The sequence below is a fragment of the Rhinopithecus bieti genome, unplaced genomic scaffold (assembly GCF_001698545.2).
Source record: "Rhinopithecus bieti isolate Rb0 unplaced genomic scaffold, ASM169854v2 scaffold_32081, whole genome shotgun sequence".
NCBI classification, from domain to species: Eukaryota; Metazoa; Chordata; class Mammalia; order Primates; family Cercopithecidae; genus Rhinopithecus; species Rhinopithecus bieti.
In genome coordinates, this window is record NW_016814436.1 from 6,089,502 (window position 1) to 6,101,691 (window position 12,190).

The 12,190-nt window shown below is 42.6% G+C and overlaps 1 protein-coding gene across 1 annotated transcript in view; it reads left to right on the forward strand.

Moving 5' to 3' along the window:
• SMC1B (structural maintenance of chromosomes 1B) overlaps positions 1-11,845 on the forward strand; it is a 72,354-nt gene extending 60,509 nt beyond the window's left edge. Inside the window, 6 exon segments of the mRNA XM_017850849.1 lie at positions 883-1,039; positions 1,835-1,989; positions 3,358-3,509; positions 6,089-6,158; positions 10,023-10,133; positions 11,246-11,845. Coding sequence (XP_017706338.1) covers positions 883-1,039; positions 1,835-1,989; positions 3,358-3,509; positions 6,089-6,158; positions 10,023-10,133; positions 11,246-11,347 — 747 coding nt within the window. The 3' untranslated portion in view covers positions 11,348-11,845.
• The last annotated feature ends 345 nt before the right edge of the window (positions 11,846-12,190 follow it).

Here is a 12,190-nt window from a genome sequence, read left to right on the forward strand (position 1 = left end):
GGTTCAAGCAGCTCTCTTGCCTCAGCCTCCGAGTAGCTGGGATTATAGGTGTCTGCTACCATGCCCGGCTAATTTTTGTATTTTTAGTAGAGATGAGGTTTCACCAAGTTGGTCAGGCTGATCTTGAACTCTTGACCTCAGGTGATCCACACACTTTGGCCTGCCAAAGTGCTGGGATTACAGGTATGAGCCATCATGCCCTGCCTTTTTGTACACTGATTGTATTTGTGGCAAAAAAAAAAAGATTTTCTGGAAGGGCGTGGCTACTTTTTCTCTTCATCACTCGTGCCAGGTTTAAGTGTTAACCTGTCTAGCTGGATTGGATCCCCTCTCCCTGCCCCGTAGTACCTATGTTTGCCCTGTCAGAAGTCTTTTCACCCCACTGTAAAAGTCGGTTTAAATCCCAGCTACTCAGGAGGCTGAAGTGGGAGGATTGCTTGAGGCCAGGAGCTCGAGACCAGCCTGAGCAACAGAGTGAGACCTGTCTCTTAGAAAAAATTTTTAATCCAGTTTATATGTCTGACTTCCCTATGAGTCTTTAAAGGCAAAGACTGAATAGCTTCCATCATTGAATCCTCAGTGTAATACATAGTAGATTATGAATATTTTTAAATAAATGAAGGTGAAGTATAAATTGTTGCTTTTTAGCCAGATTTAAAAAATGAGCTGAAATGTGTTACAAGAAAAGAGCCCAGCCGATTCAGGAAGCTACAAGTATTGCAGCAGGACTGCACCTCCCGGGCTCAGAGAGGGCTTTGGGGAGAGAAGGCGTGGATGACAGGACCTGGGGGATCCAGATGGTGAAGGGCCCCACACACACCCTACCTTGCTGGATGCAGAAGGCATGCCATGCCAGTCAGTGTTGTTCTTTGCCCATAATAGGCTCTACAGTCTGATCAAGAAATCGAGGCCCACCTTAGGCTCTTACTGCAGCAAGTAGCATCCCAGGAAGATATCTTACTGAAAACAGCAGCCCCAAACCTGCGAGCACTGGAGAACTTAAAGACTGTCAGAGACAAGTTTCAAGAATCCACAGATGGTAAAATTGAGTTTAGTCACTAACAAGATTATATTCATGGGTGTTTTGATTTCTATAACATTTGCCAACAATCTCCCCTCTGTTGTCCCTTTTTGTTGTAGATTTTTTCCTCTGTGGTCTTATATTAATGTGTGCTTTTAATACTGAATCATTAATTGTTTCCTTTTCGAAGTGTTTTGCTTTAATTTAAAACCAGGTTTATTGGTGATTTTAAAACACATATATTTTTTTCACACCAACAAAATTGACATAATAAATACTCTATCAGGCTGGGCACGGTGGCTCACGTCTGTAATCCCAGCACTTTGGGAGGCTGAGGTGGGTGGATCACCTGAGGTCAGGAGTTCAAGACCAGCCTGGTCAACATGGTAAAACCCCGTGTCTACTAAATATACAAAAATTAACTGGGTGTGGTGGCACACGCCTGTAGTCCCAGCTACTCGGGAGGCTGAGGCAGGAGAATCACTTGAACCTGGGAGGTAGAGGCTGCAGTGAGCCGAGATCACGCCATGCACTTCAGCCTGAGCAACAGAGCAAGACTCCGTCTCTGAATAAATAAATAAATACCCTATCAGAACTTGTCAATATTATTTAGTAATTAGCCCTACTGGAAAAGAGACTCATCAATTCTAAGAGCTATTCTCTTGGAATTAATAGTAGTTTAGGTATTTTGAAGGCACCTTACTCAAGAGATCCAAACTCAAATCCAATTTTAAAAATATTTTATGCTTTACAGTTTAAGTAAAAGAACCTCCTCAGTGGTCTCTAAAATAAAGAACATTGATTCTCTCTTAGCTTTTGAGGCCAGCAGAAAGGAAGCCAGAATGTGTAGGCAAGAGTTTGAACAAGTGAAAAAGAGGAGATACGATCTTTTCACCCAGTGTTTTGAGCATGTCTCAGTCTCAATTGACCAAATCTACAAGAAGCTCTGCAGAAACAACAGCGCCCAAGTATGTATCTTTCATCCTCCAATACTACTGGGAAATCTGTGTTACTGGTGGTGGGTTTTTTTTTTTTTTTTTTTTTTTTTGGTGGGAAATAAATAACCGCTGCCACATTATTTGAGCAACTCACTCATGGGGCAAAGTCAGTTCATGAAGAGTGGTTATCTAATGACCTGCGTTGTAGATCCCGTTCACTCCACACTATTCAGTGTGGACAAGTCAAAACCTCTCTGGGTCTGTTTCTTCATCCGAAAAATGAATGGACTAAATCATTTGGTTTCCAAATTCTCTTTTAGTTCCAAAATTCTGTAGTCTGGTACTAATTTGATTTTATAGAACTGTTGGTTTCTGTGGTAAATGTGGAATACTAGAGGATCCTGGGAAGATGGTTCATCTGTGGAGTTGACCACAGATGAAAAGAGAGGAAAAGAACTAAAGGCAGGGTTCAAATTCAGATATGACCCTTTTAATGATAACCACTCCCATTCCGTTATCAATATCCATAGGAAATACTCGTGGAATTGAATGTGAAATAAAGATGTAGGTTGGGGCTTACGTACCTGTTCTGCTTTTGTTTTCTCGTGTTCTTTTATGACTAAAAGGTGATCCTGGATCAGATATTTAGAACTTCAACTGAAAATAACTTATTTTCAGTAAAGTAAGACTAAAACCCATTAACTCCTTTTTTTTTTTTTCTTCTTTCTTCTTCTTCTTTTTTTTTTTTTTTGAGACAGAGTCCCCCTCTGTTGCCCAGGCTGGAATGCAGTGGTGCGATCTCGGCTCACTGAAACCTATGCCTCCCGGGTTCAAGTGTCTCAGCTTCCCAAGTAGCTGGGATTACAGGCACACACCAACAAGCCTGGCTAATTTTTGTATTTTTTGTAGAGACAGGGTTTCACCATGTTGGCCAGACTGGTCTCAAACTCTTGACCTCAAGTGATCTGCCTGCCTCAGTCTCCCAAAGTGCTGGGATAACAGGTGTGAGCCACCACGCCTAACTCTTTGAGAATAAGATTCATCTCTGTATCTACAGTTCCTGGCCCATAATAGGTATTCAGTAAATGTTTGATGAATGTATCAGTGAGCGAATTGCATGAAGACTGTTTTGTAAGACTGTGGCATGTGCCTCTGAGGTTTGACTGGCAGTCTGGTGGAAAGGGCTGATCCCTGGGTATGGTAGAGTGTTTTCCGCCTATCCAGACGACCCTGTTTTCTGTGATTACATGTAGAACTAAATACATTATTTATAGGTATTGGTAGTTTTCCATCAAAATTGAAGAAAAGCTAACCAATAGAGTATTTTGCAGTTAAACTCCAAGTTGAACTTTATCAGTTACTTTTCTGATATTGCTAAATAAACAACATGTGTTTCAGGCATTTCTTAGCCCAGAGAACCCTGAAGAACCTTACTTGGAGGGAATTAGTTATAACTGTGTGGCCCCAGGCAAACGGTTTATGCCAATGGACAATTTGTCAGGGGGAGAAAAGTGTGTGGCAGCCTTGGCTCTCCTGTTTGCCGTGCACAGGTAAGGTCACAAAAGCTATTCAGTTTTCATATAGGACAGAAGCCAAGGGGACCTTCCTACAGAAGACATATTAACTATTGTCTTTATTAATATTTAGCAAATGGGATACAAAACTATCTTCTTCAGCCAGACAATTCAGATTATGTTTTAGGCCTACAACAATTTAGACTTTAGACAGCAAATCTAGGAGAGAATTCAAATTTTTAGTGGGTTTTGTTTTTTTGGAGACAGAGACTTGCTATGTTGCCTAGGCTAGGCTCAAACTCCCAGGTCACGTGATCCTTCTGCCTGAGTCACCTGAGTAGCCAGGACCACAGGCATGTGCTACCATGCCCAGTTAGTTAGTGACAGATTTTTATTCAATTTCTGTTATTATCCATAGCTACTACTATTCCATTTTAGAAAGAAAAAATATTTGGAATAGCCAGAGGTGACATCAGGATTGAAAAAAATCCCAATTTGTGTATTATTTTCTTAGTCAATATTCAGAGATCTGCTACTTAGTAAAGAATGTTGAAGGCCGGGCACGGTGGCTCAAGCCTGTAATGCCAGCACTTTGGGAGGCCGAGACGGGCGGATCACGAGGTCAGGAGATTGAGACCATCCTGGCTAACACGGTGAAACCCCATCTCTACTAAAAAATACAAAAAACTAGCTGGGCGAGGTGGCGGGCGCCTATAGTCCCAGCTACTCGGGAGGCTGAGGCAGGAGAATGGCATAAACCCAGGAGGCGGAGCTTGCAGTGAGCTGAGATCCGGCCACTGCACTCCAGCCTGGGCGACAGAGCGAGACTCCATCTCAAAAAAAAAAAAAAAAAAAAAGAATGTTGAAGTATTTCTTCTATAAAAGTATTTAATCTCCTTATTTCCACTGATGATGGTGGAACTTTCTTTGTAAAACAAATCAAGAAACAAAAAGTTATCTACAATTAAGGCAATTAGCCTCTTTCAACATTCAGAATATTAGATGAAGATCTAAAGTATAGATGCTGAACCTGGGCAACACAGTGAGACCCCGTGTCTACAGAAAATAGAAAAAAGTTAGCCAGATGTGGTGACACATGTCTGTAGTCCCAGCTACCCAGAGGCTGAGGTGGAAGGACTGCTGGAGCCCAGGAGTTCGAGGCTGCAATAAACTGTGATGACACCACTGCACGCTAGCCTAGGTGAAAAAACAAAACTCTGTCTCAAAAAATATACATATAATACAATCAGTAAAATATAGATGCTGCTGCTTCTCTATTTCCATGACCAGGAACAAAAACATACAAGAGTTTGACAACTTTTTACTGGTCTCTAGAAGGAAAAGGAATAGGCTGCCACAGGAAAGGAAAAGAGAAAACCATAGTAGCTGGAGGCCTGCTCTGAACAAGTAATCTGAACAGAATCAGACTAGTGGCACCCACATCCATTTAGTCAACAGATACTTACTAGTTACTGTGTATCAGGTGCTGCTGCAGGCACTGGGGAGACAGCTGTGAACAAAACAAAATGCCTGCCTCGAAGATACTTCATTTTAGTTGGGGAAGGCAGATAATAAATAAGATAAATTAGTAAACTAATTATCCAATATAGAGAATATTAGAAAGTGACAAGTTCTGTAAAGAAAAAAAGCAGGGAATGGAGATGGTGAGTGGCAGGGAAGTGGTTAGCAATATTAAAGAGTCATCTGGGAAGGTCTGTTTCAGAAGGTAACATTTGAGCAAAGATTTGAAGGAATAAATGGAGCAGGTCATGTGGACAGCTAAGGGAAGAATGTTCTTAGACATCAGCAACAGCAAGTGCAAAAGGCTCCAAGGCCAGAGTGAGCCTAGCATGGATGGAGAATAGACTATGCAGCAGTGGCAGGCACAGGGCTGAGCCTGGTCACAATGAAGGTGAAAGACAGTGATGGTGATTGGGCCAGGGTGAGAGGATATGGTTGTGCAGATGGAATTTGCTGACAGGTACGGGTGTGAAGGAAGAGATGTGAAGGGGATGGCTCTGTGGGTTTTGACCTAATCAACTAGAGTAATAAGAGCTGCCATTAACTGAGATGGAGAAAACCACAGGAGGGAATAGGTTTGGAGGGCAGGGGAGAAGTTTGCTTTGAGATGAGTTTGAGATATGTATTAGACACCCACATGGACTTGTAGAGAAAGTAGTTGGACATTTGAGGTGAGAATTCAGGAGACAGGTTAGAATTATTGGTAGAAGGGTGGGAGCCATCAGTATTTGGGTGGTATTTAAAACCCTGAGGCCAGATTTAATCACCAAGGGAGTTGATTAGATAAGCACAGAGATGAAGAGTTCTCAGCAGACTCTGCAGGGGCTGAGGGGAAGTAGACTATGTCACCCTACAAGTCACAGAGCAGTATTTCGAGGAGGAGGGAGTGACCAACCCCAAATACTCCTTGCATGGGTCACATACATGTGGACTGATAACTGAGCATTGGATTTAGTAACATAGAGGTCACCGAATACTTAGAAATATCCAAAAGAGTGTGTTTTATTTATTCTGAATACTGTTAATCTTTTCTTCCAAGGCTTTTGTAAAACAGATAGAAAATTGTAACTTACTTGATTGTAATTTTTTTCTAGTTTTCGTCCTGCCCCATTCTTTGTTTTAGATGAAGTGGATGCAGCCCTAGACAATACTAACATAGGCAAAGTAAGTTTCTGCTTTTCATTTTCAATAGATTGTCTACAATTCAAGGATCATGTGAGGCAAGCAATAGAAAATGCTTATTAAAAATCAGTCCCTGGGCCGGGCGCAGTGGCTCACGCCTGTAATCCCAGCACTTTGGGAGGTCGAGGCAGGCGGATCACCTGAGGTCAGGAGTTCGAGACCAGCCTGACCAACATGGTGAAACCCCGTCTCTACTAAAATACAAAAATTAGCCGGGTGTGGTGGTGCACGCCTATAATCCCAGCTACTCAGGAGGCTGAGGCAGGAGAATCGCTTGAACCCGGGAGGCGGCAGTTGCAGTGAGCCGAGATTGTGCCACTGCACTCCAGCCTGGGTAACAGAGTGAGACTCTGTCTCAGAAAAATAAATAAATAAAATAAATCATTCCTTGTAGGCTGGGCTTGGTGGCTCATGCCTGTAATCCTAGCACTTTGGGAGGCCGAGGCGGGTGGATTGCTTGAGTCCAAGAGTTTGAGACCAGCCTGGGCGATATAAGGAGACCTTGTCCCTACAAAAGGTGTAAAAAAAAAATTTTTTCTGAGCATGGTGGCACACATCTGTGGTCCCAGCTACTCAAGAGGCTGAGGTGGGAGGATCACCTGAGCCTGAGAGACAGAGATTGCAGTGAGCCGAGACCGTGCCACTGCACTCCAGAAAAAAGAAAGACAAACAAACAAACAAAATTAGTCCTTTTAAAATCTAAGATAAATATCTGAAACAAGTTGATTCAAGGTAGTTTTCATTCAAAGCTTAGGGGACCTTCCAGAGTTGATGGGACAATCAGCGTGGGGGTCAAATGAGGGTCACTGTACTTGACCAACAGTGTCACTGCTGGCATGACAGGTTTCTCACCAAATCCAGATACTGGGAGTTAGAGAACCCCTAATAGGCCCTGTGGCAGGGCCTTGTTAAGTCTCCACTTACAAAGTCCACGAGTACCATCTCTAAATAAATTCCAAAAGAATTAAAGTTTAAAATCCTACCTTCCCATTTTTAAAAAAATTTTACTCTATTTATTTATTTTGAGACCAGGTTATGAGACTGGCTAATTTTTGTGCTTTTGTTAGAAATGGGGTTTCACCATGTTGCCAAGGCTGGTATCGAACTCTTGGGCTCAAGGGATCTACCCGTTTCAACCTCCCAAAGCGATGGGATTACAGGCGTCAGCCACCACGCCAGCCCTACCCCCAGTTCTATCAAAATGTATCCAGCAATTTACTGTACTTGAGCATGATCCTGTTTTCTGTCTTTGAGAGAATGAGAGAACTAAGGAACAGTTTCACACTTAGGAGTGAAACTTTAGTCAGCACTCAAGGATCAGTGGGTACTCAGAGCGCACCTAAAAGAGCTGGGCTCTCAGCCCACACATCTTGATGGTGACTAGATTGCATTTTGGACATGAGAGTGGGGTCTGCTATGGAACATGAACAAAGGATGGAGGCAAATCCTGGCAGTGCCTGACACTGCCCAGGGGAAGGGTAGCATCGGCCTGCAGAGTTCCTGATATCATGGTTCTGCTACTGGGGCCATTCATTCTTGGAGATGGGTGAATTAGAGTCTCCTGGTTCTGATTCCAGGCCCATTCATCTTCTAGAAATGACCAGGCTTTGTATTAACGGCTGCTTACAAGGTGGCTGCTCTGGTCATGCTGACATATGTATTTCTCATCATTTTTTTAGAAATTGGCATTCTGGGACAGGCGTGGTGGCTCATGCCTGTAATCCCAACACTTTGGGAGGCCGAGGCGGGAGGATCACTTGAGTTCAGGAGTTCAAGACCAGCCTGGGCAACGTAGTGAGACCTTGCCTCTATTATAAAGAAATTTAAAAAGAAAAAAAGAAATAAATTGCATTTCGGGTTTATAACCTGGTCTTGTGAGTGATGTTAAGGAGCCCGAGCCTGAGAGATGTTTGCAGCCTCGGGGTACTGCCCAGCAGGTTCTGCACCTCTGAAGCTGACCTCCTTGATTTCTTACTCTGTTGAGTCTCACATGAATTGCCTGGGTAGCTGCAACCTGAGGTACCGTACCCTCTGATGGCGTGAATGTTCTTTGAGCATTTCTCAAGTTGTATTCATCTGAGAAAATCTCTTGAAGGCCCTGCATTTTTAACATGGCACAGGATACACAAGAATATCACATCAACTCCATACCCCCAAAAAGTCTCTGCCAGAAACTTCATGGTAGCTGGGGAAAGAAAACATAGGAACAGAAGAACATCTTGAGTTGTCTCTTGAATGCCAGCGAGTGTGCATCAAATGACTGGACTCCATGGCTGACTCATTTGGGAGAAATATCCCCTTAGGAGGATAATGTTGGCACTTTATATCCCACATTCTGTGAGGGGAAATCTTGTGGCTATCTTTTCTTGGCTGCATTTAAGGTATCTATGTTTGAGGAAAAATTAGATGTTTGCATTGGTGGCATCTCCAGGTACTAGGTCTTACTTAAGACTCTTATTAGTACCCATCCTATGTACTAAAACCTCTTAATTGCATTATCCCTTTGAGATGTATCTTTCTGACATTCCGTTGCTGAATTGAGTATGAGCAGTTATGTAGTATGAGGAACTATGAAGCACCCTTCACTCCCTCTTGTGATCAGGGTACCCAACATTTACAACAGGTAACTCTGCAGGAAAAATGCATGCCCTGCATCTTCGCATCCTGTCTCCCCTTCTTTTCCTATTATGGGCCCAAGACCTTTGTTCAGCCCTGTCATAGTGGCTACTACCATTGCCTCTAATACTGGAAGTTCCTTCTATGAATTCAGCCTCACAGAGCAGTTTCTTTCCTTTCTCATGTAAACCATGGCCACTCATTCCTCAATGGAAGCTGCTATTCCAATACTTCCAGAGCTTGTGTCCGCAGGGTCTTTGGTGCACATGGAGAAGACCCACTCTAGGCCCTCAGCGAAATCCCAGGAGTTGGCAGTACCTTTGTTAAACTGTTGGTAGTTTTTCTTTCCTTGGGGTTTATCACTGTCCAAGTTCTGAGTAGTTTGTTCACCAAGACTCGTCTCTATTGAGTCCATTTTGCACTTCTCATTTCCTTGGAATTGAGCCTCCTTAAGGAACCAGAGTTCACCTCTAACCAAATGACTTGATTATGGATTACACATACATACATAATTGCCCTGTTTTTCCTTTCAGGCTTTGAGTTGGCAAAATAGGAAGATGGAAATTATTTTGGATTTTTGCTGCTGTTGTTGTTAGATGGAGTCTCTCACTCTGTCGCCCAGCCTGGAGTGCAGTGGCACAATCTCGGCTCACTGCAACCTCCACCTCCCGGGTTCAAAGGATTTTCCTGCCTCAGCCTCCTAGGTAGCTGAGATTACAGCTGCCTGCCACCATGCCTGCCTAACTTTTTGTATTTTTAATAGAGACAGGGTTCGCCATGTTGGCCAGGCTGGTTTTGAACTCCTGACCTCCAGTGATCCACCCGCCTTGGGTGGATCCCAAAGTGCTGGGATTACAGGCGTGAGCCACTGTGCCTGGCCTGGAGGTTGTAAGTGTAAATACCAGTCCTTTTTCACCCTCAAAAAATACTTCGAGTGGTAGTTTTTTTCTTGTTATAAAGGCTGATTACCTATTTACACCACAGTATCTTAAGTTGGAGCTTTATTCTTTAAAATGTTCTTAAAGTTTTAGATCATAGGTTTAATGAAGTTTATCTCATTTTAGAATCTATTTCCATTTCTGCAGTTGTTGAGGATTTATTGAATTATTGGAAAGGTGGATAAGTCCTTGTCACCTAAACTGACCAGACTCAGAGACATGCAGAATTACTGTCCCCAGAGCCCAGACAAGGCCTTTCCTTCCTAGTGAAATGTGTTTTTATTTCTTCCAGGTGTCAAGTTACATCAAAGAGCAAACTCAAGATCAGTTTCAGATGATAGTCATCTCCCTAAAAGAAGAGTTCTACTCCAGAGCCGACGCACTGATCGGCATCTATCCTGAGGTAAAGACAAATCAGAGGGGAGGAGTGTACCCACTGCCAACTTCCCTTAGGACCCTGACAGCCACCGGGCTTTCCTTTTATAATGAAAACTTCCAAATGGAGTCTAAGGCTGAAATGATTTTTTAGTCAAATAAGATTAAAAATAACTACTGGTGTTTTCCGAGACAATACATAGAGATTGAAGATATATTTTAAGTGAAAAAAGCAAATGGAAAATTGCGGAACAATAAGTAGTTTTGTTTTGTGAAATAATAGTCCATGTTAATTTACACTAACTGTTAACATTATACTTATATCTGTAATGTTTCAGTGTTTTAACCAAAAACAAATGCACTATGGTAGAGCAAGGAACCATTTATCCTCCAAAAGTATCTGAGGACAAAACAAAGAAATACATTAGAAGTTCCAAGTTGTGGCCGGGCGCGGTGGCTCAAGCCTGTAATCCCAGCACTTTGGGAGGCCGAGGCGGGCGGATCACGAGGTCAGGAGATCGAGACCCTCCTGGCTAACACGGTGAAACCCCATCTCTACTAAAATACAAAAAACTAGCCGGGCGAGGTGGCGGGCGCCTGTAGTCCCAGCTACTCGGAGGCTGAGGCAGGAGAATGGCGGGAACCCAGGAAGCGGAGCTTGCAGTGAGCCGAGATCGCGCCACTGCACTCTAGCCTGGGCGACACAGCGAGACTCCGTCTCAAAAAAAAAAAAAAAAAAAGAAGTTCCAAGTTGTATAGTAACTTCTAAAATGTGAACACACCTTTCTCAAGCCATTGAAAATACTAATCTGAACTCATGGAGTAGAGCCGCTAGTTCAGGTCATATGGTTTTGGACAGTTAGGATTTACTTCCTGAATTTTCCTTTAAGCAAATGTAAAATTTTACCTTCCTGTGCCTACAGAATGTTAGGGACCACCTGGAAATATTAATGCATCAGTAATGGAAATTCTCCTACCAGATAACACCAAAAAAACCCACAACCAATGTAAATGCTGATATCTTTTTAGGTTGAATAAGATTCCTTTTAAATGCAATTCTAGACTCACTAATGGCTCTTATTTTACTTTAACAATACTTTTTCCCTAATTAAGAGAACTTTTAACTGTCTTCTATTTTAGTACGATGACTGCATGTTCAGCCGAATTTTGACCCTAGATCTTCTTCAGTATCCAGACACTGAAGGCCAAGAAAGCAACAAGAGACACGGAGAGTCCCGCTAGGGGCAGCCCTGCAGCGGGCTCCCGATCACTGTTCAGTTTCCACTCTAATACTCACACAGCTCCTCCACAGACGACTTCTGCAGCAAGCATGACCAGCATGGTGCACCCTGCAAGAGAAACCTTAGTTGCTGTAGCCAAAGAGGCTGTAGCTCACTTCAGTTGAGTCTTCAGACCCCTTTCTAGTTAGTAGGGAAAGTTTTCAGTGAGAGCTGGTGTCAAACGAGTTTTTAAAAAACAAACAAAAGGTACAACTTTGTACTATTAATTCTAACTTCTATTTTGAAATAAGCGTGTCTGGTTAGAAAAATTTTGAATTCGGCTTCATCTTCACTCTGATCTTGCCTTGTTCCCAAGTAATCTTGAAGGGAACTACTCTTTGGTTTTTAAACATGCTAGTTATAAGATTGTTAATAAACTGTTGAACCTGGCTTTTGGGAAATGGTTTCAGAGAAACTATGTTAGTATTGAAAATATCAATAAAAAATGTTCTAATTCAGATACCGCCAATGTAGAATTTTAGAAGCCAAAAAAAATACTTTAATGGTGAAATTGAATTATATCTGTTTCAATGCAATCCGAATTCTTCTAAATAGAATTTCTGTTATGGAAATATTGAAGAATACAGAGTTTCTCAAGTGACAACTGACTTCTCCACTTACAAACGTTGTTATGTGCAGGAAAGCTGCACTTTCACCACTTCATTTCCACTTCAAAATGGAACAAGACAGGCTGGGCGTGCCAGCTCACACGCTGGTAATCCCAGCACTTTGGGAGGCTGAGGTGGGTAGATCACTTGAGCTCAGGAGTTCGAGACCAGCCTGGCCAATGTGAAACCCTGTCTCT